The 26,791-nt window shown below is 44.5% G+C and overlaps 1 protein-coding gene across 11 annotated transcripts in view; it reads right to left on the reverse strand.

Annotated features, from left to right (window-relative positions):
• The window catches only part of RUFY3 (RUN and FYVE domain containing 3), a 735,957-nt gene that overhangs the window by 494,128 nt on the left and 215,038 nt on the right, over nucleotides 1-26,791 (reverse strand). For 7 of the 11 annotated variants that reach the window (XM_069626287.1, XM_069626282.1, XM_069626286.1 and 4 more), the window contains exon 2: nucleotides 15,393-15,566. In XM_069626287.1, coding sequence (XP_069482388.1) covers nucleotides 15,393-15,552 — 160 coding nt within the window. In that variant the 5' untranslated portion in view covers nucleotides 15,553-15,566. Of the gene's footprint in view, nucleotides 1-15,392; nucleotides 15,567-16,829; nucleotides 16,866-26,791 lie in introns of all 11 variants that reach the window. The other 4 variants (XM_069626283.1, XM_069626284.1, XM_069626292.1 and 1 more) reach the window with 1 other exon arrangement.

Below are 26,791 nucleotides of genomic sequence, written 5' to 3' on the forward strand. Positions count from 1 at the left end.
GACATACCTTCTCCGACTAGCTTCAATTCTTGTGAAAGGATAACATTATTAACAACTGACCCAGCGCCTATGTGACCAGAGTTCCAATCATTTTTTGTACAATCCAATTTCGAGATGGAAGGGGTGCTGTCTCCCTAGAACCCCCCTCATTGGCAGCCGGGTCCATCACACAATCTAAATGATCCACGCAGTGATTTACATATTCTAGTGCCCTGATGTACCAGGATAGAGAGAGGTATGACAAACATTACTTTCCAGCAATTGTCTTTCTGTGGCTTGTATCTGCTTAGAAAGTCGAGTTGCCCAGTCCTTAGGGTAAAATCTCTAACCTGAGACAGAAATAAACCAGCAACCTTTCCAACCAGCCACAGACTAAAACGGGATCATAGATGGCAGCTTACCCATTTTAAGACTTCCTCCATGAACTCAGGACTACAAAGCATCCCGCTATGAAGCATGCACAAAGTGGGCATATGAACTGGGAAGTCATACTGAAACTTGTCAGTCCGAGCACTATATAATGCCCAGCTTCCATGACAAGAGTGGAAGGGAGTTTTTGTGGTCCAGAGAACGTGGGTTGTGGTGGTAAAGATGGAGAAGATTGCTGGAGCAGAAAGGAAGGTTACTGGGCTGCCGTTAAGACCTGGCGTGGCACAACAGATGAGATCCAGAGATGGGAGGGAGACTCCCGAGCTGGCTGTAAGACCTGGAGCAGAAGAACTGATTGCAAGACCCAAAAAGGAGGGGGAGAATCCTGGGCAGATTGTAAGACCTGGGATGGTGTGGTGAATTTTAACTCCTGGAGAAAAAAGGCTGTTTTAAAACCCAGATAGGAGATACTGATTGTAAAACCTGGAGACCAGAGAAGACCAAGCTGGAGACCAGAAATCTACAAATTAAAAGAGATTGAAGCAGGTGAACAGACCTGTCCACAGGTCTAGTCAAATAAAGGGCAGAGGAATCAAAGGCGAAGGTCTTTAATGAGGGAAAGAGGGGAAGGTGAAGCCGAAGCCTCTGGCCAAGTAAAATGCAGACCAGGAAAGGGCAGAGGTCCTGAACAGAGAGACAGGTCAAGTGCCTAAAAGCGGCAGAGAATGAAAGAGTAGACAACCTGGTCTGGCCTCGGAGACAGAAAAGATGAGAAGGAGGCGCTGAAGAAGGTAAACTGTCCCTTGGGGATTAATCCAGGACAGAAGAACATAGTGTCCAAGTGAAGTGTTGGGGAAAACTATATCAAAACACATCCCGAAACCTTGAATAAAAAGCATACATGTGAAAATCCTCATTGTGTCATTTATTACAACTTGTGAAAGGTAGAGGTAGATTTAATTGCAGACCATTACTGCAAATACGATTCCATGGCAGTTGTTCAATGAAATTTGCTGAAATACATATGGGGACGGGGGAGTTGGGTTGGGGTAATCATTTAAGTACGTGGTTGTGGAAGGGGCAGGGACTACAGGGGTCTCCCCCGCATTTATTTTCAGTGAAATTGTTAACAAAAATATGATTTTAAGATGGAATCGCATTCGCGGTAATGATTGCAATGGAATCACATAGGTCCTTGTGAAAGTAGGATTTTCAAAATTCTCCTTTAACGATGAAATGCTGATATAACCGCAGTTGGCCACTGGACGGCCACAGCATGAAAAGGCCTTGTTTTTGGAATATGGAGGGGTATAAAGTTCTGATCAATGCAAATTGATTTCCGGGGGAGAGGGCCTTTTTAATACTGGCAGAAATGGCTTTAGCAAGCGAATGAGGTGGGATAAGCATATGTTTGTTCCAGAGTGACAAAACAAAGAATGGGTTTAGGCTTGTCGCAGCTTATTTATTGAGCATTTGTATGGTGCCTATACATCAAAACATGTTTCCAGGTTCCACAAGACAAAGGGAAGGGGTGGGACAGACAGAGGAGAAAATTAACAGTAACGGTCATACTAGGCCTTGTAACATTCGGATCATGCACATGCAATAACACGAAGTGCAGAGAGAGGGGCAGAGGGAAAAGTGCAGGGAGAAGGGGGGGCAGAGGGGTGTGCAAGTGCTAAGGGAGGCCCAGGAAGCAAATGCTAAGGGGATGGGGGGCAGTTAGCGCGAGGGAGGGGGTGGCTTAGACTCAGTAGGCTATTTGGGGAAGGGAGTGGACCAGGCTCAGCAGGCTAGTCGGAGAAGTGTGTCCGAGGGCAAGTGCTGGTAAAGGGGTGAGGGGGGAAACTGGTTGAATGAGGGCCTGGCCCCAGTAAGGCTCATGAGGGGATCCAGGCAACCAGACAGAGGCAGGTGGAACTAGCAGCAGAGGTGGAGGGGGAACGAGGAGGAGAAAGGGAAGGTCTTGAGATGCTTATTGGTCGTGATTAGATAATTTAGGAGGTGACCAATATGCCATATTTTTGTGCATGTAAATATGCTGTTTCCTTAGAGAGTTCATGCACCATCTCAGTTTTTCAATTAATTGTACATGATCTGAATTAGTGGTCATGCTAAAATGCTGCTAAGGATTAGTGGTAATAATGTGAAACCTCTCATCTACTTCTACTCTTTTCAGCTGCAAGACCAGATTACTGCTTTTTCAGTTTCAGCACTAGGGATCATACCTACCCACTTGTGACTTTAAAGCTCAATGCATCTCTTTTTCACTCTTCACACACCCACCAAAGTGAAGCAAAAATGAAACTGCGTAATACCCTCCCAACTGCGGGGGATTGCATGAATGTGCTAGGAAGTGAGGGCTGGAAACTGGATCTTTTTACGCTGTCTAAGCCATATACACATTTATTTTGCCCATGTGGGCTCTACCTCTTTTATTCTCAAGTATAAAGCCACACACTTCGATAGATCACATTTTAGTAACAGCTTAACATACTGGCTTGTATTAATTTCAAGTATAGGTCTAGTATATTTGACAGTTGTCAAATATGAAATAGCATGCTATGTGTGCAATAGTTAATACATGTAGTCCCGAGTGTGACAAGCAGATTTTTCTACAAGTATATTTGTCTTACATCTTGTCCTTTGGAAAAGTAGTTTTTTTCAAATAAATTCCACACCCCTGAGGAACATCTAAATACTGGGATTCCCGAAACAGAACACCTTCACATTCAAAGTTTGTAGTGGTCACAGTTGCAATTCCAGACGTTTCTACCAACCAGCAATTACTGCAGGTAACCAATTTTGTTTGTGTTTTCTGTGGGAGGGTGGTACAGGTCTGCCTTTGCACCATTCACTGGTAATATCTGCAGATGCTTGGGCTCTTCAAGCACTTGGAGGTTTTCGACTGGATGTGTGCCGGCCACCTTATCGGGCACCCTTTTTCCACATGCCCAATTGCCACAACTGGAACAGGATCTGCTGGGTAAAGACATGACAGAAAAGGCTATGAAAGTGGCCATAATAGTTGCCTGAAGGGTTTCTGGTCAAGTGAAAGGAGACGTTATGCCCGGCTATGAACCCAAGAGTATTCAATCAGTGGATTGTTTAACAGCATTTCAAGATGGAAGTAATTTACCCTCTCCGAGACATGCAACTGGAGCATGATTTGTAAGCTCCACTTGATTTTCAGAGACACATATGGCATGAGTACTGTCTAGAATCAGAGAGATTCTCCTTCAATTGGTTTGTGGTGATAAGAGTAGGGAGCCTGGTGTGGAGAGTATACTACTTGTGGCAAACGGCCAAAGGAGAAACATCAGCTGCATATCCACTACTTAAAGTTCCTAATAGAATCTTTCACAATCTGTTCCGTCGTGGGGGTCAGAACGGGTTGCTGAATTGTGTTGCAGAGTGACATTTTTGCCATTTGGTACAACAATCATCTTAGAAGTATTCTATCCAAATACAAGGATGGCCAAGAATTGCTGGCACTAATTGTTGAAATCTTAGTGCCTTAAAGGTTTTGCCAGTTGTTGGCAGAAGAATTTGAAGTACCTGTGCGATGGCTGATATTGGAAGCTTAATTCTTTGGTGCTCAGCGAGCCAATTAAGGCATGGGATCTATTCAGTCTCGTTTGCCTCGTGCCACACTTATCAGCTACTCTGATTTCTTTCAGCTGTAGGCCAGATCCTGAAGCAGCAGGTATAGACTTTTCTGTAGTTGTCCTGTCCAGAGACCACTTACATTTGCCATATTAGCCAAGACCTGGGCTCAAAATCGGAAGGAGGGGGCAAGACACTTTTGGATGGTGCAAGTTCAGCATCTAGTTCTTCTGGAACTTTCCACTGACTTTGCAACCCTCCTTCCCCAGGATTCTGATGTACCAAGGAGTCCTCTAGGGGAAGACAAACTGGTGCGGCAGAAAGGATCAAGGACTATGGAGGCATGGACAATATAGGCGCTCTCTGGCAAGCGCCTGGCCTTTTAAGAACAGCTGAAAGGCTCATCTGAGATTTCTGGGCCCTGTAACCACTGAGGGATCAACTCAAACGAAGCTTAGGTGCTCAAATATATTGTATTTTCATATTATGAGGTTAGCAGTATACTAAAATAAAGAATGGTAGGGTTTAAAACCAAACAAAAACCATTGGAATTCTATCGCCCTGCAGGGTTCAAAAATCACTCCCACAGCGAGATTTTATGGTGTCTACTGGTTCCCGATTCGTCAAATTATATTGGCGCTCCTGTACTCCCCTACAAGGTACCACCACCCCAGTACCTTGCTCCTATGCCTTTAATTCCCCTACACTACCTTTACTTTGTCTGTGTAGTTTCTTCCACTACTCATTTCTTTCTGTTCATGTTTCTCCACACCCATCTATCCACCCTACTACATAGCACCACTCAGTCCTTTTTCTCCTCTCTCCCCATAGTTCCTCACTTGCATCTCGCCATATCCAACAACTCCCATACGCTCCTCTGTTTTAGGCCCTCTTTTATACTCCTCTCTGGATTATTAGGCTTGTAAACAGTAAGCACACGACAGCTGTGGGACCAATGGCAGCTGGGGGATGTTAAAACTACACTTTTCTATGGCGTTTCGTTTGGGTTGCTGAGCAGTCTGTGGTTCACTGCAATGAGGGACATTTTGGAATCAGTCAGACCTTCATCATGGCCCTGCCCCACCACCCCTCCCCCAACATACAGGATGGCAGGGCCAGAGTGTGCGGCTGCTAGATTTCCCCATCTGTATGTTTTTGTGCACCGTCAGCCCGACATCAAACTCGAGCGTGTGCAGGGCTTCCTGCAAACCAAGGTCACACCACTCATGGACACTGGCCATCTGTCATGGTTTATTCGGGGCATGCAGTGCCCTATGAAGATGGGCTCTTGATGTGCAGCTGCAAATGTGTTTTCTGTCTACTAGAACTCTTCGACCAAGAAGAGGTGTCCTGTACTGTCGAACGCACCAGGATAGGGATGGGACAAAAGCCATGGGGGATAATTTCTACACTGCCTTCAAGGGCAGGATCAGAAAGCAGGAAATGGTCCCCAGCTCACAGGGCCTCCAGATTCCCACCCATGTGTGGCTTAAAAGGGGCTGCCAGGTAGGCCTGGGCAACCTGGTGTGGCTATTGTGTCTGCTGTTGCCTGTTCTGAATTTCTTAGGGTATATTGTTTGCAGGTGCCAGGTCATTCAGGACTACTGGAATTGGTTTGGTCGGGCAGCTCAATTGGTCATTACTGGATGGATGGAGCTCCTATGAGAGAGCAGCCATAGGTCCTGTATGAATGTCAATAGCCATTAGTGGGCTAGAGTGGAAGGCAGATTCAAATCCCGAGGTGTTGTGTGGGCCATAAATACCATCCCGAGTGCCGGTATGATTCTGATTAAGTAGTGCAGAGACATTCAATTGTGTGCTTCTGTCATAACTCGCACCCCCTCTTGGTCCCTGTGGTGCCGATGGAAAATAATGCACATAAGTATGGATACCCATCCCAAAATGTCTGACCTGTTCCATTGTGACTAACCAACCTCAGCGGTCTAGTTGTTTCCAACATGGATGCCAACCAAAGCAGGACTAATCAGTCTTACCGGTCTCTGGTATAGAGAAGTCTGCAGCTCACCGCCCGGCATGTTGCTTCTCTCTTGATTCCACGCTTCCTAGTAAGGTCTCAGACTTGTACTATTCCCTTGTTTCATTCCTCTTCTATATCCCTTCCCACCTTCTATTGCCTTTCTCTCTGCTTTTCTATCCCTTTTTTCCTTGCCCACAATTCTTTGTGGGACTCCTGGATCTTCGCAGCATTTCTACGTTGCTCATTACTTGAGCTCCCTTCCTTCTCCCGGATTACGCAAGTCGTTCATTTGATTACAGTCCCTTTGAAGCGGACCTCGTTCTCATTTGCCAGAAGGCTGCAAAGCTCAGAACGACATCAGCCCATCGCGCTGCTCGCTCAGTCTACATTCTTCCCCTCCAGAGCCAAAGGTGCCCAGAGCAAACAAGCGTGGCATAAAGCAACCTCTGCGCATTGCGCTACCTACTCTCTGCATTTACCGTTCTCCCCTTCTATAGTAAACGGAACCCGTGACATACAAGCGTGCATCCACAAGACCCATTGCTTTTGCAGAAAGATCGAATAGCCCCCAGCCGCCTAATGAACACTCACTTGCAGTGTCATTTCGATCTCAGAAGTCGGCAGCTTTTGAGCACTACCTGCACCTGGTGAGCTTTCAGACATACAGGCTCTACCCATTATCAATTGTCTCGGCTATTGGCTCACTGCTTGAACCATTGTCGGTTTATGTAGACGTATTTCTCAGGCCTTTTGTTAACAAGATGAAATCGTTTGTACAGGACTCCACTCCGATGATAAAAATTCTGAATGAGCTTAAAATGGAACCACAAGATTTGTTGGTTACATTAGATGTGATGTCCCTCTACACCAATATACCACAGAAAAAATGTGTGGAGGTGATGGAAAACTTGTTGGAAATACGCGAGGATAAACATCCACCGTCAGCATTCCTTGCTGAGTGCATTCACCTTGCACTAACTAAGAATTTTTTCATATGCAATGGGGTCTTCTTTCAACAACTACATGGCACGAGTATGGGGACGATTTTTTGCCCCTGACTTGGCCAATCTGTACATGAATAATTTTGAAATTACTAACATCTATGCCAATGACAACCCATTGTCATGCGACGCATTCCTACCTGGCGTCTGTGGCCCCGATTCAGATTACGCATTTCCTAATTTCTGTCACGTCTTTCGCGTCACGTCCACTTAGCGGTCTAGTCTTTTTCCGCTCAAGCGAACGTGGCGTTATTTAAGCCACACCCTATCTTCCTTCTGTGCGTTGCAACCCCTTCACGGTCAGCTGTGCTTTCTTTTGCTGCCGCGGTTTGCTATACACTGTATTTCTGCTCCGCTGAGCTTTTCCTCTCTCTGCACCTCCTCGTCCTATCGGGTCTCCATTCCCGGGACCCCCCTTCTCTCTCTATTTTCTTCTTTTTCTTTTTGTTATTCCCGTCCTGTTTGCCTGCAGTTTTTCCGTTTTCCTGGAGTAGGAGCTTTTGCAATTCCCTACCCTTCCTGTTTCTTGGATTTTCTTTCCTCCCTTTCCATTGCTGAGATTTGCTGATATCCGCTGAGTTCAGCTAGTACAACCTCCATCGGGTTACCCACCTGCCGTTGTGATCCACCGGGGTTTTTGCCTAGACTTGGCTTTTTTCCCCCTTTCCGGTCCCTCCCGGGAGGGGGTCACAGTCAGGGCGTTTCTATCGCTCTCACTGTGGCTTCTTCTCGTGGGAGACAGCCGCAACAAAGAAAAAAAGAAAAGGACTACAGAGCACATAGAACTCTCAGCTCTATTGAAGAAGACTCTGATTCAACAGGTGAGGAGGTGGAGGAGGGAAGCGGGGATATTGACGTCCTATCAGTGGAGACTGCTGACACCCATATCAGGAAAACATTAAGGCCTGGTATCGCTACATAGATAACATTTTCATGATCTGGCGCGGCACCAAACAAGACCTTGTTTTGTTCACTATTTGGCTGAATGCAAGAAAAGCTTCGATACAATTCACATGTGAATCTAATTGCAGTAAAATCCCATTCCTAGATCTATTAATTTACCGCAAGTCAAATAATAAGGTGGGCACGAGTCTTTACAAAAAATCTACTCAAAAGAACCTTATTAGAATTCCACAGCCACCATCCGCAATCATTGAGGGAAAACTTACCCTTTGGCCAGTTTCTCCGCATTAGGCGCAACTGTTCGGATAAAGCTGCCTTTAAAAATCATAGCCAGATGCTGAAAACCAATTTAAAAGAGAGAGGATACCCCTCGTATATTATCAGAAGAGCCTATAAAAAGGCCGCCAATATACCAAGTAAAGACAGTCTACTTAAACAGAACAAAACGATGTTAGACAAAATCACCTGTGTGTCCTCGTTTACACCTATTAGCAATGGCTTAAGAAAAACTATTCTGGCGAATTAGAACATGATTAATACAGAAGATTTCAGTATCCCTCCTCCCCGCTTTGCATTTAAGCGCCTGACTAACATCAGAGACAAACTGGTCCATACTTACCCGGTGTCTAAAACAAATCAAAGTGCTCAATCTACACTGTGGCAATTACCACCAGTAGTAGGACATTTTAAATGCAGGAAATGTAATATGTGCCAATTTACCAAGAATTTAAAAACTATTGACCTTAAAGGTAAAACGTGGAAATTCGAGACATTCAGTAATTGTGCCACCAAATGGGGTGTGTATTGTATCATATGCCCGTGTGGGCTTGTGTACATTGGTAAAACAAAACGCCCAGTACGCACTAGAATCGGAGAACACTGTGGTTGTATCAAAAACAACACGGCTGATAAGCCATTAGTTGAAAATTATAAAAAGGCAAAACACACACATAATAACATCTTCTGGTGTGTGTTACAAAAGATGGACAACCATCCTCGTGGTGGGGATCGTGACAAAAAGCTGCGTAAACTTGAACAAAAATGGATATATAATCTGGACTCTGTTAGACATGGTTTGAATTTATATATTGAATGGGGCTTATTTCTGCACAAATAGCACACTAATATTTTTTTATTGTGCCAAAAACGCTATTCACTCCGAGATGCCCATAATAATGGCATTGTCAGTTTTTGAATAATATCCGTGGACATAATGTACTTGAATATATTAGCAATTGATTTGTTTATTGCACATTGCACTGTTTTCCCTTCATTGTGCCCTTTCCAAAATGGCCGGCCTTGTAACAGATGGGTTTTGGCTCCACTGACGAGTATTTTCCGTCAGAGGCTGGGTCACATGACTGGATACACTACATAAACGTTGAAACCACGATGAAACCAAAGATTACTCAATGCCGATCGGTTAAGTCTGGGTTAATTTAGAGTGACGCCGCTGTACTGAAAATAGAGATCATACACCGCCGCTACACTCACAAGGTAACTTTGGAACACTTACAGGGTTCAGTGTCCGTTTCAAATAAAACGACCTTTGTTAGTAATTGTGGCCGTACACATGTTTTTCCTCCCTGTCCTGAATACCAGGTTCGGGCGGCTTCACGTAAACGCTGAAGCAACGGTGAAACCAACCACTGCTCCATGCCTGTTGCCGGGCAATGATCGACACAGTCTGGGTCAATTGAGAGTGACGCCGCTGCACTGAAAATAGAGACCACACACTGCCGCTACACGCACGAGGTAACTTTGGAACGCTTATAGAAAGGGTTCAGTGTCTGTCGTTCTGAAATGGCCTTTGTTAGTAACTGTGGCCGTACATGTTTGTTTTTTCTCCCTGTCCTGTAGATCAGGTTCGGGCACCTTTCTACATCGGCCTTCAGACTATTTAAAATCTGGTTTTTCCCCTGACCAGCCAATTCGACATTACCTGGTAGGTCACAGTATTCTAAAGTTCCCCTTCTTGGGTAGGGTTTGGATATAAATCCCAGACTTTGTTCTGCAAAATATTTAAAGACCGTTCTGTGTCTTTTTCTTTAGTCAAATTAATGACTGACTAAAAAACAACGGCCCTCTGAAGAATTGCCCTGTGAAACTTGCGAATTAATATATCGCTCGAAAAGAGTCGAAATAGGCATGTCTCTTTGCAAAAAATAGGCAACCTATTCATTATGTGGTATTTAAAAAACACGATTAAAGAAAAAATGCCCATTAAAATAGAGTCACTCTGATGATGAATGGAGAGAAAGTTATTTATCCATGCTGTACTAATTGGCTAGGACAACTATATTGACTTGATTGTATGATACCCACCTTATTAGTTAGAGAGGTCGAACATAGGTTCTCTACCATTGCTGCATGCATTGAAATGATAGTGAAAATAATGATAGGCTCGCCTGTTCTCATAGATTTGGCATACATTAATATAGATATCTCTGTTTTTTATAGATACCTTGAGACACTGCACAACTGACCTTGTGACATTCTGTACCTTGTAATACAAGGCACTTATTGTGTCCTGAAGAAAGCCTTACATATACAACTAACCAATATAAGAACAAGGATAAGTCGCTGTGGGATTAAAACATTAAGGCTGGAAACTGATTTGTTTACGTCGACACAAGAAAAAAATGGGGACTGTTTAGCATAACATTAATAGGCTAATTGTCACCCATGTGCTACTAACATCACTTTTTGTTTCAAAATATGTGAATGAACACAAAGATCTAAATTGTTGATCAATTGTCTCTTATTTTCTATGTTTGATGAGATTTGCAAATGTGACCAAATGGTCTGTTTTACTACAGAATATAATAAATATATGAGATATTTTTGTTAAAATTGAGCCTTCCATCTCTTTATATTTGGTAAAAGATTGATGGTTTGTGAACACATGGACATGGTTTGAGAGCCAGTTGTGTTACCTCCGGTGAGGATATCGAAAGGTAGCTTGTTGTTATCCCCCTTCTGTTTCTCTTTCTACCCATTATCAGCAAGCAACACACTCTTGGTTGTTTATCTCATAGAAGTAAGGATAAGAGCTTCTGGTTGTCGCACAGTACTCTCCTTCGGTTCCTTAGCTTCCATTATTTCCTTGGAACCTGGATCACACTCCACTCTCAATGGCTAAAGAACTTCCCAGCTGCATTTCTTTGGAATGCCTACTCAGAACAGAGCACTAGCCCAGAGCTCAGGTTTTCTTCCGCAGGAGGGTTTCCCTGGCCTCACTCCGATCGCTGACTATTGCCATTTCAGGGTCCGAGTGCAGACAGTGAGGCCTTTCCGCAATCATCTACATATCATAGCTTCGATCTCAGGTGAGTCTATTGTGGGATTACACTGCATGTACTCTATACATAAGCATAGTCCCGATTTAACAGCTTCCTCTGGTAGAGCCCAAGACCAATCAACTGGTCAGTGTTGCAATATTAGGTTAGCGATACCCACAGGGTCAAGGGGGGCCAGAGGGGTTGGAAAGGAAAGGGGTCAAAGGACTAGAGAGGTGAGTGGTGGCATTGATCTTTTCATGTGGTATTTCTGTAGGCAGATTGGTGCAGTGTACGAGAGGTGAAGGTATGAGCAATTTAAAGTGATAAAGCAAGACCATACTCAGTGGCACTAGAAGAGATTATGAAAGCAATAAATCAACTTTTTGGCTCAAGTTGAATGGGCATGTAAAATGTTACAGTGTCTCTGAAGATGAAGTCCTTACCTCTCGAGTTTCATTAAATGAGGCCACAGGGAGACTGACTCGAGAAAGTAATCTTGCAAATTCCTTGGCTGAGGTGTTGTGTGGTCTGTATGCGACAGAAGATTGCATCTGGTCAATTTCTCAGAAAATGGAAGGTCTGTTGGCAGAGGCTGGTCCGAGATTCTTATGTTTGGTACAGTGTTTACAAGTTGCATGCTTGTGTGTCAAGAGAAGAATCTAGTCACTATCTGATCAAGTCTTGTTCATCGATTGAAGGTGGCATGGGCAATTGTTTGAAGGTTCCAATAGCTTTAGGTTTGGTTCTGCATTCACTGAAAATCATCTGAGGTGTTAATTTTAGCTGTTAAAAGATCATTGCTCTGTACATTCATTTCACGTCGAAGAAAAGCTGAGTCTTGGAGATGAAGTGAGGTAATGGACAGTCCAGTTGATCGGTGCTGGTGCTGATGTCATGTGTTTCAAATTTTAAACAACCGTCCCCCTCCCCCTAGGGTTTTCAGGGAAATTTAGTTAGGATAGATTTTTCAAGCTCAGTTTTGCCAGTGGAGAAATTGGCAGACAATACTCCACTCTGTTTTAATAAATTCATGGCTCATCTGTAGTTATCAGGAATAGGAAATCTATATCTTGGTCCTAGAGCCAAATCAAATTGTAAAGCAATTGATATATGCATTACTCAAGTTACATTTACACAGAGTGTGCCCATACAAGTTGAACATTTCGTATATGAACAAAAAGGCCAGCTATATTAGAGACCAACTCAACAAACTCATCAACAAATCACAGAAATTATGGGCATAATGGAAGGTACCACAGGGATCAGGTCTGGAAATATTACGTAATTAAAGATACTTGTATACAACACAAGCTACCTGCATGCCAAATAGTGCACATGCGTACAATATCAAGGTTTGAAATCAAGCTGATAACTACCAGGTAGGCAGGTAGATGGAGTAGTCGAGAAATTCAATGCAGACAACTGCAAAGTAACACATTTAACAGGGACATTAGGGAAAACGTACAGAGTGTTGCATGAGCTGAGATACACTGAAAGAATATGCGAGTTGCAACTGAAGGATTCAAAACATTTACACAAGGTGAGAGGGCAGCGTGGTGAATCAGTTTTCCTCTGGTTCTGCACCTCTCACCTGCGGGGGTCCCCAGCGATTTCATCATTGCTGTTCTATATCCATCTGCTCCCTTTGGCCAAGCTTATTCATGCCTGTGGTTGCAGGTTTTTCCTCCTATGCGGACGACATGCACATTATTTTACGTTTTGACCAGGATCAGGAGACGGCAGCTGCCTGCCTAAAAATTATCCGACATTGGGGTTTGGGTGCAGAGACATTGGCTTAAGCTTAACGCAGATAAGACGGAGGTGATGGTGTTGGGAGCGGACACTCTAGCATGTTCTTCCTGTTCAATGAATTTCTGGCCTCCTGCCTTGAGCTCACTTCCCACCCCAGTGACTGTTGTAAAATAATCTGGGCATAAGAATTGCTGCTTCACTCTCTGCTGCTCCTCAGATCAAGGCAAAATGCAGCGCTGCCCATTTTAAACTGAAACTTCTTAGGAAGGTTATTCCCTTTGTGCCTACTGAGCTCCATGGTGTAGTGGTTTCCACCTCCGTCATGGTATGGTGAATTTGGACTACTGTAATGCCACCCTATTTGCTCAACCTAAAACGCTTTTCAGTCGCTTGCAGGTTGTGCAAAATGCGGCTGTCCGTCTGTCTATGGGACTGCCAAAATGTGCCCAGACTTCCATGGTGCTTCAGAAGTTGCACTGGCTTCCGACTGCTAGTCGGATTAAATTTAAAATACTTCATGTGGTCCATCGGGCCTTCTATGGTTTCGATACTGCCCATCTTGAAAACCTTCAGCCAGCCAATCAATTCTGGTTTCAGGCTCCTCGTTTTTGTGAATCTACTGTTGGGGCAGAGCCTTCTCTGTGGCTGCTCCTGCGCTGTGCATCTCGCCCCCCCACACGTCTTTGGAATATTGAGGATCAACTACATTTTCAAAAAGCTCTGAAAACCTTTCCGTTTAACCAGCAATTTGCTGGTCCTGTGGTTGGGTTGTTGTTTATTTTTAACCAGTTGTCGGCCCCTTACTCCTTTGTGGCCCTTTGTTTAGTGCCAGGATATCCTTTGGCCACTGTAACGCTTTATGAGTAGTCACAACATAACAAGAGTGACCATGGGTTTAGAAAATATAATAAAAAGTAGAAAAAATACATTTGTGTTACAATTGTTAAGATTATTTGAAGTGGTCTTTCCATTTCTGATGGGCTCACTCTTCATTGGACAGGGTGACTAACATACCACTCACAGATTTGAACCAACAATTCTAAATGTCGAAATGAGCGAGAGCAGATAACTGGCACAGTCTTCAATAAGCGTTGCCAAGAGTTTGATGTACTACATGGACACAGTTGGAGCAGGCCATTCTGTGCCACGGATGTGGCCTGCCCGCTCACTGTGGTTCACAAATATAGACAGCCCAAAAGTACAAGGAACGGTGAGAAGTGGGGAATTAACCCCTAAAGTGCCAGGTTTTTATGCAAGTCTATGCAAAAAGTACGAGTATATTCGTCCATGGCACTTCTAAAGCCCATTTGATCAAAGAATTAAAGAACCGTTTCAGAATCTTGACAAAAAGAATCAAAGCCTTGAAGACCATCAATCCGAGTCAAGATCCTGACAACCAATGAAAGCGCGCTGAAATAGAAGCTTAATCAGTCTTCGATTTTGACATATTTCTTTGTCACATCTATTAGAGATGCAAAAACCTGAAAACTAACTTAAATGCAGAAACCTATCCTATTCCACATCGCTTTCAGAGGATTGAAAAGCACGGAAACAAATTTAGAGGCAAGTTGTACTTCAACTGGAAAAAGTGAATGCATGACATATGCACTCTATGTGGTGGATGCCAGTTCAAAATATGAGAAAAGTCCAGCCACGCAATTATCGTGCAAGGTACACAAAAGCGGGCATCAGGAGACCGGCACTGAAAAAACCCAGCAGATCGTACTTCCGACACGGGGGCATGGAAGTTGTCCATTAGAAGTATTTAAAATCTTATTTTGCAAGCATTCTATAGCTGCAGGCACCCAGCTTCCCTCATCTCCCAGGGTTATCCAGTGGATGGCTGAACTCACACTACCTCTAAATCGAGTCATACTGGTGCAATGTGTTGCATGTTGCCAGCTCAGAAGGCAATGTTAACAGAAAATAGTGGGCAAGGGACGCAGGAGAGATACCTGACCAACATTCGCTGTAGAGAGATTGTAACAATGTAAACACCAGGGTATTCGGGAAGCACCTCACCCTTCCTTCCCGAAAGCTTTTAAGCAACTCTGGCACCACAAAGCAAGGACCCGTAAGAGTCACAAATGTCCTCAACTTGAGCGGGCAGATGAGAGGAAACTTCCGATAGGATTTGTGTATGTCATTTAAAGCCAAGGGGTTGTGATTGACAAGGACACAATAATTCAGGTCCACATTGAAAGGTTTATATGAAAATAGTGATGGCAAAATATCCAGTTGTTTTACACCTGGAAAAAGCTAACCAACGCAAGTGCACTTTTCAAATCATCAATTAGCAAACTGAATCCATTTTTGGAAATGTAATTAGTGCACCTCTGAAAACCATGCATGTCGGATAGTTTCAGAGCAAGCATTGAAACGGACACAGAACAAGCCAAATGATCACTCTTTGTAGTTAAATTCCCCCATTTACTCATTCTGAATAAACAGCGTTTACCTTAACATGAATGAAAGCAAATATTGAAAGAACAAGTTGTGTACCTTTCAAGCCGTGCTTAAGGCAGTGCTCCATCACCACAAAGAACTGCTGGAGAGGGGCGTAGTCGGAGTCCAGCGTCCGGCCCAGGTTCAGCGCCGATTCGATCAAGCCCTTGATGCTCAGCTTGGCCATGTTCATTAGGTTCATGCGCTCGTTTGCCATCAGGTAATTGGGATCTGCATATAAAGAAAAACAGAAGGCAGCCGGTTCAGATGTGGGGACACTGAGGGTTCAAGAATTGTCAATTGCAAGTGGCTTTGTTCAATGGATTGGATGATACGGACACGGCTAGAACAAGAGGGTGGCGCTAAGCAAGCAGTGTTGGTGCCGACGTGAACAGGTCCATAGATGGAGGAACATTTGGGCCTTTTCAATTGCATTTGGTATATCTAGTAACTCAGAATAAGCTCAATATAGGACATGTTGGACCAAATCCCGGTACAACGCACGTATTTCTGATTTATTTTGTAGTGTAATTTGATGGGGGCCTCAGTTTTCATCCCGAATAGATGTCTCTGAATATCATGCACTTTGAAGGGGAACCAAACTGGCTTTAGTAAAAAGAAGAGAAAAAAAAAAGCAAAAGCCATAAATGAGATACAGAAGTGATCGTGAGGGAGCAAGGTTTGCCACTGCTATGCTCCCAGCGAAGGGCATTCCAGAAACCAGACCTCCAACAGATGTGCCTCTCTTGTGTTAGCAAAATGACCCATGGATTATAAAATGTTAGACAACTGCGCTTCATTAATGGCAAGTGAGTTAAGGATATGGCGAGTTTCGGCTTTAGTTTTCCTTCCATGAGACAACGCCACTCCTTGCAGCGCTACGTGACTTTTAAGACGCTGGTTTAATAAGTAAACTATTTTTTTACACTTGAGTCTTTACCTCTAAAGATTAGAAATGTGCCCAATTAAAATCTACACCTACTTCTTTGTGCACTTTCAACGACATAATATATTTTTGGCAAAGTGATTAACTGCTTGATAGAATGCAGGGAAGCACAGCTTAAAGATTAGGCAGCGCTGGAATTTAGATTGCTCAAACCAAAAGCGGCAGGCCAGGCGCATTAAGGGTGTTTTGCTTGGCCTGCAAATTTCCAGCAATACCGCCCAGGAGCACAAGTGCCTATTGGACATCTGAACAGGGATTACTGGCTAGCGTTATACATACACGCAGGTAGAGGGAGAAACAAGAACGCTTATTTAAAATTACAGCAGGCTATTTATGAGAATCCTGCATGGTGGGAGGCGATTTGAATGCAGGTGCTCCGTATTCCATGTCTAAACTGCAATTAACTAGGAACAGATCGGCTGGAAAGAAAACCACAACCACCAGGTGGACCTTAAAGGCAATTAAATACAATGTTTGGCGAGGACTCAGCATGAGGTCACGACAAGAATAATGAATGGTGAGTATGTTACAACGAACAAGGTACTTGCCTTGCTCATACGTTCTCCAATGAGGGGACGTCGCTCCTTTCAAATACAACAAAAAAGGTACATGGGCAAAGAAAAACAAAACATTTTATTTAACGGACAGCTCTCTAAAAAGCAACTGCAAGCAGACGTTAAGTTTGTTCATAGCATTAAAGGGAAATGTGAGAAAGAACCAGGAAGACGCTGCATTCCATTTAAAGAACCATTTAATTCACTTGCATATTCACGAGAAAGCTTAAACAAAGCTCCAAGAAAGCCAGAGTCAGAGCTAAGGCAAGCGGTTACCTACCCTTAGCTGAGAGTTTCAAATTCAAATCTCACCTTTCGTTTCTGCTAGTCAAATTCCTCACCCTAAGATGTTTCAGCAAACATGCCAGGGAGGTGAAAAGGCAGTGAAGTGGGATTTGGTGTCCCTTGCAGAGTTTTGACGTCACAAAAATACTCCGAGACGGGATGAGCATCAACGTGAGCACCAAAGGGGCTACTTATATGCATGTCTCTGGCTCCACCTATATGCAGAGAGTGCCACTGAGACGGGTCCACGTGACCGGGAGACTAAGGAGTTTCTTAATTGGACTCTTTGAAGATGATTAGTATGCTGGGGGCACGGGAGTCCCGCTAGCAGACACCGGGGCCTCTGTACTGCAAGGACGCCCTCACAACCCTCCACATAATTATATGCCATCCAGATCACGCGGCCTTCCCCCTAATCAGTGGTCGGTAGATTACTGTCAGTATATCTCAAAGGCCTACCCACAGAGTTGCTGCCATTCAGTATATATTCCCTTCCAACTAGCCCATAAAGGTTTCATGGACACAACAAATCTACCAAATACATGAAAGGGTAAAAGCAAAACACCTTGATTTAGCCAGAAACGTGAACCCCTCGTAAAGTAAAAAAACTATAGATTGGTAAACCTTTGAAAGATTATTCTGGGAAGTATGGAAGGGCTGTACGTTCAATGCCCTTTTTTCAGAAAAACAGCAGTCATTTCTTTTAAAAGATAATTGTTTATTTGCGCAAAGGCTGAAGCTTTGTACATGAAGGTAGTCAGTAGTGGAGGCAGCTTTTGGTGTGGGGGCAGATAATAGGGCATCAGTGGCAGGCTGGGGCTGCACTGGGCACCAGAGGGGTTCTGGGGAGGTGGCTGCCCCCAAACCCTCCTCTGGCTCTGCCACGGAAGGTAATTTGTTGATAAATGGTTTATTATAAAAGGAAAAGTCAACATTTACAACAGGTAAACCATGGCACAATATTGTGATAAGGGCAATAGTTACAGCAACAGACCTTAACGGTCACTATTGCACTTTTTCAGGGTTTATCAAAACGTTCAATAATTGGCTGAAGATGGGCGCTTTGCTTTTGCCCTCAGCTCCTACCCAAAGGAATGCACGGCTAAGTGTACGAGCATCCCTTCTTGGCCCCAGTCTCACACAAGGCGACAGAGCATCAATCTGGCATCCATTGGGGAATGTCAGAAGGTTAGTGTGACGAAATGACTACAGCTCTGCAGGAGTACAGACACGAGCAATAGCTAAACCACCAACTGCACCTCACACTACTACAAACCAACAGTGAACCCGATCATAAAGGTGAAACTAGCACAGTCTTTTGCCTTTTGTGGTGATGGCAGGCTATACTATTCAGAGGGGTGTGAATGTGGAAACAGTAGCAACGCAGACAGCAATAGTACAAAGACACCAAAATAAAATAACGTCCAATAAAGGTTCTATAAAATTATATATATATATATACATACATACATACATACACACACACTTTAAACACTCACAAAGCAAATGACTAAACTAAAAAACACTAACAACAACTCACCCGTACGGAGAGAACACAGAAAACACAGAACATGTATATGATTGCACTCGGGGTACTGGAGATGGGTAAATGGGTAAGAAATTGCAGCAATGTCAAATGAAAATAATATGGATGACCAGGATGTCTAGGCCACTCAACAGCACCTTATTCTAGTTCTTGGGTGCTTTAACAGCGCGAAAGCCAGGCTTCTGGGTGATATCCAGGTCGAACAGTAATAGAATACAAGCCGCGTTAATACAGGCGGCATAGAGTCAGGTTCAAAGGGGCACTCTGAGCGGTTCAATGCAGCATTCAAGCTGTGCAGTTTGCCGAGTCCACCAGGGTCGGTTAGATGGTCAAGCTGATTTGACCCGATGGGTACCGCTTGGTCGAGCCTATGCGTGAAACTATTCTTCCAGTGGTTTGAGACGAGGCCCAGGTTGGGTTGATGTGAAGGTACTGGTGGCACAATGCATTGCCCGAAAATGTGGTTTCTAGAAGGCTTCCGCAGCAGTGAGTTTTTAGAGCCAAGGCAATAATGAGCGCAGCTGCCATGGTGCATCACTGGACTGGCTCGAAGCATAAAACAGCGGTTTGGAAGGTCAATGAGAGTGCCAAATGCAGCACTGAGTGTCGTGTGTGGTGTAGAGGTTTCTAACATGATCTAATTAGTTAGAGCGGGGGTCTGCAACCTTTGGGTCTCCAGACATTTTCCACTACACCATTAGCCCTACTCGGGGAAGTCAAGGGTGATTGGAGTTCAAGTCCAGAACATCGGGAGAGCTACAGGTTGCAGACCACTGAGTTAGAGGATGGTTCAAAGCAGCCAAAACAGGAGTCCAAGCTGCTTTGAGATTTAAAGGATGCTGTGAATCTTATTCCTGGTGCTCTAGGACAAGGTGAGTCATTGTATCACTTCACTCCCAGTCCAGGGAGCTTGGCTGGCACCTGCAGGGATTCCCTCACCTCTAGTGAGGAGCTTGATTCCAATGCAGCTGGCAGAGTGGCAGTCCTTGGTCCAAACTGCAGTCACATCCAATGTTCCCTAGGGATGGTTGGGGGACAGAGCCCTCCTCTGCCTTGGATGCACCGGTCTTCATCCCCGGAACCCAGTCCATTCCAAAGTGTGATGACTTCTTGGTGTACAGTAAAGAATCAAGGAAGGAGTGGGAGATCCCTGCTTTACACAAGGTAAAAGGCCATAACGAGTCCAATCGCTGTCACTTGGACAAGGATCTTTCCCTTCTTGCATCATACCCAGAGTGGTTGCTCTGCAGAAAGCGGAGGCACAAGAAGAAAGGAGTCCCACAGAAAAGTAGGATGATTAAACTCTTTTCAGTTCTCTGCCATCCTCTCTGGCTACTTTAACCCCCAACCCCTTCTTATGCTTGCAGTTTCAAAGGCCCTTTGGTCTGCAACACCCTGGTGTGCCGCTGGCCTTCTGAATTATGGTTCACAGGAGATCTCCCGGGCTTGAGGGGAGGCGTTACCCCTTCCTTCTAGAGCATCGAAGAAGAGCAGGATCCTGCCTTTTTGTCTCACTTGCTGAAAAGTAGACAGGCTAGCCCTGGATGCACATAGTCTTCACAAAGCTGATCAGGACTAAAAGGCTTGACACTTGCTCGATATGCAACAGTGTGTGGCTTTAATAATGGTGGTCTATTATTAGCCATTTTACGAAAACCAGATATGACTTCTTAAGAGTTTACAGGCCAGCAGAGTAATAGTGCCTACATGTTATTGTGGATCAGAGGTGCCAAAGTTAAATCCAGCCTCTGTCTGCAGGTCATGGTTTCCCATCCACTGTCAAAAGGGCATGTGTGATCTTTGAGCCTGCTATGTGGCACTGAAGGGCAGGTGCTGCGGATGTCAGCAGACTGATGCAGCAGGGAACACGTGTCTACTATGCTTTTGGCAGGGAGCTTTAGGAATTTCCAATGATTAGACTTTCCAGAAAAAGAAATACTACATCATTGTATTATTTCATTAAAAAAATCCAAACAACTCAGGCTCTCTCACCTCACAAGATGGCAATCATTCACAGTTATAAAGAGAGCAGACGAATTAAAGCTTATGGTAGCCTATGCTATTACATGGAGTAAGGGATGGGTGCATGGGAGAAGATGACAACTTGAAGAGCGGACTCACTGCTCATAGATGGGAAGTTCCAAGTGTGTGCAACCACAAGAGGGCTAAAAAAGCTTTAGCAAATACGGAACGTGAACGAAGGAGGGCAACAGGTTTGAACTTGCAGAATTTGCCGACTGATAGCTGTAGCGGACACAGGGGTAGAAAGATGATGACCAGGAGTCACTGGAGGGAGCAGGGGTAATCGTACAAGTGGGCCAAGGTACTGGCTGTTACAAGGGCCTGCTAGCTTTGTGGGTACATAACAGTTTCTGTGCAGTGCTCAATCCAAGACTTGAGTTGTTGGCAGTAGACCTGGGGCTACGATGCCTGGTGGCCAATGCAGAGGGATATTGAAATTGATCGTGTTTTACAGAGAGTTGATTCAGGCTTTATTTTCAATTATGTAAAATACTGGCAATGATATCTTTAAAGAATGTATGCAAAGTGGAAAGTCAGATTTGGCATGCAGGCCCCTTCTACTTGAAGGTCATTTTTAAATATTTACAAAATTGCTAGGTAACAGCTTGTATTTTCATGTGGATTTCTAAGAACCTTTGGAAGGAACGACTATCACCCAATACAAATGCTATAGAGCAGTTCATGTGGCTGAATGTTACTTGTAGAACATTTAAAATCACCTTAATTAACGATAACACTCATTAAAATTAAGTAAAACTAGTCACGGAAAATAAGTCTTCAAATTAATAAAATCAAACTTTAGTGTATGGGGCAGGGGTTGCTACAGGATTACAGGATTAAATGGGGCATGAAGAAGAGCTAGTTGGCTGTGGTAGTAAAATGGTATGCAAGGTAATTAGGGCACAGTCATCCACTTCGATCATCGGTTTTATATATGACCATGACGTATAATCAATTGGCATCCTATATTGTGAGGTTTTCTTTAGTAGTGGACATTTTTTTTTTATTATGATGAATTCCTTTTTGTAACCTGTGTTGAGTTTGAACCAGTCTGCTGAATGGGATCAGATTCTTGCCTAGCATTAATCAGTGCATTTATCCAACCATCTTTTCGTTAAAAAAAAAAACAGAACAAGTTACTTACCCACGGTAACGTTCTTTCGAATAGGATGTTCCTCCCACGTATTCCTCATTTTATGATATTTCCATATCCAGCTTTAGCTGCTTCGTAAATGTTTTCCAGCAGAGGGTGCTGCGCGTCAATGCCCATCAACGCGATATCCGTCAGAGGCCTCCATCTCGATGTTGACGTCATCGAGGTTATAAAGCATGTGCAGCGACAGATGACTTCAGTTCTGTTTTTAAAGCTTGTATATGATATCCTACACCCGACAGTCTTCCTGAAAGAGCAAAGACTGCAATCACATGGAGAATTCTACTGCAGGGTAGGCTGGCAGGGGCGTTGAGGAATACGTGGGAGGAACATCCAGTCGAATGAACGTTACATTGTCAAGTAACTTGTTCTTCAAATGGATTTATTTATTTATTCATATTTGTTAAGCGCACAACAGCCCGTGGGCATCGTGATTGTGTCCTCCCACGTATTACTCATTTTACGATATCTCCTGAAGCACTGAATGTATTCCTGGAGGGAATCAGAATTTTCAGTCTCATAATAATTTAGGAGTTCCTTCATAGGTTTGTGTGCACAGAATGTAGCACTGCCTTTCCAAATAAACCTTCCAGGCTTGTGGAAGAGTCCAGATTATAGCGTTTGGTAAAAGTGTGTACGGACGACCATGTGGCTGCCGCACAAATACTTTAATTGGGACACCCCTCTGTAATGCAGAGGAGGTAGCCATGCCCATGCTCGAATGAGCTCTAGGCCCTCCCCCCGGGGAATCCTTTCCTGCTAATCTGTAGCATGCATATATTCCTAAAATGATCCATCTTGACAAAGTTTGTTTTGAAATTACCATACCCAACTTGTAACCTACTACACAAGTTGGACGGCGTATCTTATTTTAGACATCCTGGAGATGCACGCCTTGGATTAAGCCTGTGTAACCTCTCCTCTTCCTTTCCAGGATGAGGAGGAGGATAAAATGAAGTTAAAATTATTTTCTCTGAGTTAAATGGAACTCAGACACAAATCATAGGTAAGAAGAACGGCTTAACCTTAAGGACCACCTCCCTATAGAATATTGTACAAGGAGGCTTGCAGGACAAGGCCTGAAGTTCACTCACTCTTCAGGCTGATGTAATGGCCACTAAAAGGATGGTCTTCAAAGTTAATAACCTTAAAGGGCAGGTATGGATAGGCTCAAAAGGAGGACACATTAGAAATCTCAACACCAAGTTGAGGTCCCAAGTTGGAACTGGGGCAAATGAATTTGTCAGTCCTTTTAAGAATTGTATCACAAGAGGGATCTTTAAGAAAGATACCACTTCAGAGGAGCGCTTAAAAATCGAGACCGCTGCCAGATACCCCTTAATTGTACCAACCAGGAGCCCCAAATTAGCTAAGTGTAATAAAAATGATAACACCATGGGTGTATTGCATGTAAATGGATCCTCATTCTTATCCCTGGACAAGCTGCAAAATGTGTTCCAACGGCAGCGTTACAAAGACATGTTGCTGGCGTTCTAGCTGAAAGCAAAATCTCCATTACGTCTTCTGGGAGGTCCCAGTTCTTGTATCTCAACCTCTCAGAAACCATGTGTGAAGGTTGAGAGTCTTGACCTCTGGTGGGAGAGAGTGAGAGAGACCTCTCTTTTTGGAAGACATATTGGAGGGCAGATGTACATGTCCTCCTGGCAAAATCCATAACAATTAGGATCATGTATTTCCTGAACCTCCTGATGACTTGAGGAATGACAGGGATTGGAGGAAACGCGTACAAGAGTGGAAACTCCCATTCCACTACGAACGCATCGCTGAGATCTCCTCTTAGGGGAAATCCCCTTGAGCAGTACTGCTCGCACCTCCGGTTGACACTGGTCGTGAACAGATCCACTTGAGGGGTTCCCCAAAGGGCAAAGATCTCTTGAAGGACTTCCTGAGGTAGTTCCCACTCGTGGGAGACTGTGCTCTGCCTGCTCAGAGCATCCACCGCCGTATTCTCCACTCCGGGTAGGTGAACAGCTGATAGGGAGATTCCTTCTTGAATTGCCCAGTACCAGAGCAGCATTGCCTCCCTGCACAGTCCTAGTGACCTTATACCTCCTATCCTATCTTGTTGAGGTAGAACATGAGCACTGTGTTGTCAGTTATGATCAGGATATTCTTTCCCCATACAGAGAGCAGAAAGGCATTCAGTGCTAGTCTGGTTGCCTTCAGCTCCAAAAGGTTGATATATGTAGCTTGGACTCCGATGGAGACCAACGACCGCTGATTGTCAGATCGTTGGTATGTGCTGCCCACCCTGTGAGTGAGGTGTCCGTTACTACCTTTATCTCCGGCCATGGCTGCCAAAAAGGTTCTCCCTTCAAAATGTTGTCCTTGCAGGCCCACCACAGGAGATCCCGAGTGACTGAAATTGAGGGAGAAGCCCAGTCTGAAGGTAGTGAGCGGAGATTTTCCAGAGCCTGTTCAGGGTAACTTGCCCTGATCAGCCAATTGTCCATGTAGGGGTAGACGTGAATCCCCCTCTCCTGAGACTCGCTGCCACCACCACCATTAACTTGGTGAAAACCCTTGGGGCGAAGGTCCGCCCAAATGGCAGAAGTCGAAACTGATCATGAGAACCACCAACAGCGAACCTCAGGTACTGTCTTTGCATGTGATGGATTGGCACACGAAGGTAAGCATCCTGAAGGTCCAATGACATGATCCAGTCCTGAAGCTGGAGGGCCTGAAGGATCTGAGAATGGGTAACCATTTTGAACTTGTCCTTCCTGAGGAATTTGTTTAAGTCTCTTAAGTCCAAAATGGGTCTTGATCCTATGGAATTAGGAAGTACATAGAGTACCAACCCTTGTTCCTCTCTGCTGCAGGTACTGGTTCTAGAACACCCTTTTCTAGCAGGGTCAAGATTTCCTGCATAAGGAGCGGATCTGGAACTTTGAAAGAGCTGTTCCCTGGTGGATGACTGAGGCTTGCATCTGAAGTAATGCATCGCCGAGACTACCTCCAACTGGGGTCTTGTGAACTAAGACCTCAAGAGAGGTTTTGATGCAGCTGGAGCAGTGGCTGATGGTAAAGCAGCCACTGCCTGGGCGGTTCTAGTACCTCTTCCCACCACAGGGAAATCTTTTCTGACCTCTTTGGTGGACAGTCCTCATCCCCTTCCAAATGAGGAGTAAAAGCGAAAGGACCTACCCCTCCAAGGTGTGCGGGTGGGGCAGTTTTTTGGCTGTCTAATAGTAACACAAAGGGATTTTGTTGCTGCTTTGGAGGTGTGTAGTTTCTCCAGGCTCTCGTCAGCATTGCTACCAAATAAATGTGTGCCATCAAAGGGCATGTTAAGTAGTCTTGAATGCACATCTGAAGCAAAACTAGATTTTATATACCAGGCAAATCAGCGCATTACTGTACTAGCCGCCATGGACCTGCTGATACTGTCAGCAGTGTCGAGACCTGTCTGGAGGGATTCGCACATTGCGTCCTTCCCATCCTTGACTAGATTTTAAAATCTCTTTCCTCCCCTTCAGGATATGATCAGCTGCCATTGCTACACATTCCCAAATAGTATGAGTGAATCTGGCCAAGGTGCACCTAGGATTCGCTGACTTTAGGGCCATTCTTCCCACAGAGAAAACTTTCTTGGCCCAAGCATTGCAACGCTGGTCATCTCTGTCTGGGGGAATAGTCGGGTATGCGGTTTGTTTTGGAGGTGGATGTGGCAGCTTGTACCACTAAACTTGCAGGAGTGGGATGCTTCGTCAGGTAACGGGGGTCACTACTGGACGGCCTGTATTTGGATGTTAGTTTCTTATTCAGTGCCAGAATTAATTCAGGCGTTTCCCAATTTGTATTTACTCTCCTTTGCAATGCCACATGAAAAGGAATAATACAATCCTCCTCTGGTCCTTTATCTAGGGTGTCAGTAAGGTCATCCTGTTCACATATTGTTGTGGGTCTTTTCCACCCCATATATTCCACCACCCTGGACATTAATGGTCTGCAAGACCGTTCTGCACGGTCAGTCTGGTCAGGTCTCCCAAACTCTAATTTTGGGGATTTATCTAGTCTGCTTGCATTTTGCAAGGACTTCTGTACATTATTTAACCTCGATTCCTCTGAGATCAAGGGTTTAGGGACCCCAGGTGTTCCATACTGAAGACCAAAAGGTTGTGAATCATCAGAAGAATGTTCTGCTTCCTCATAAATCGAAAGAAAGTGACTCAAAGAAATCCCTTCTTGGTAGTGGTGCATAACCTTTCTGTAATCCTCGATGGCGTTGATGGTGGTGCCGAAATCTTCGACACAGTTGACATCGAGGGCTTTGCCGCTTTTGCAGTTGAGGACCTGTCTTTCGGCACAGATGGTGTTGATGACTTCGAGGACGATTTGTCTCGACTTGAGGGATCCTTATACCGCTCTCGAGGAGATTTTCCCTTGCCTTCTGGGCCCGAGGGCGCCCGGGTTTTGCCCTCATCTTTTTTTTGTTGAGTTTTTCGACCTGGGCATGGCTTTTATAACTCTTCGAGGGGGTCAAGGCTGCATTCTCCAATACTTGCATCATTTTAACTCTGAACTTGTCCCACTCAGCTGGCGAGGCTGATTTTGTTGGGCATTTTATCCGTCCTGGGGAAGAACTCGACGAAGGTGACCTATGGTGCCTTTTCGTCGAACGTCGCAAAGATGACGAGTGGTGGGAACCACTGCGTGATCTCGATCTTTTACAACAAGGAGAAATATTTCTCAACTCGTCTGAAGACTGTCTTTTCAAAGGAGTCAAAAGGGGATTTTGACCTACCTACTGCTAATTTTTCTCTTCACTCTTTCAGGGCTTTCGCCGTCATCGATAGGCAGGCCTTACAGTCGAAAGTAATGCAAGAGGAACCTAGGCACCAAAGACACACCTGATGGGAGTCTGTAAGGGACATCTTTGCCCCACAATCCTGGCACTTCTTAAACCCTGATTTCCGAGTCAAAGAC

The sequence above is a fragment of the Ambystoma mexicanum genome, chromosome 6p (assembly GCF_040938575.1).
Source record: "Ambystoma mexicanum isolate Mex_15411 chromosome 6p, UKY_AmexF1_1, whole genome shotgun sequence".
Taxonomy (NCBI): Eukaryota; Metazoa; Chordata; class Amphibia; order Caudata; family Ambystomatidae; genus Ambystoma; species Ambystoma mexicanum.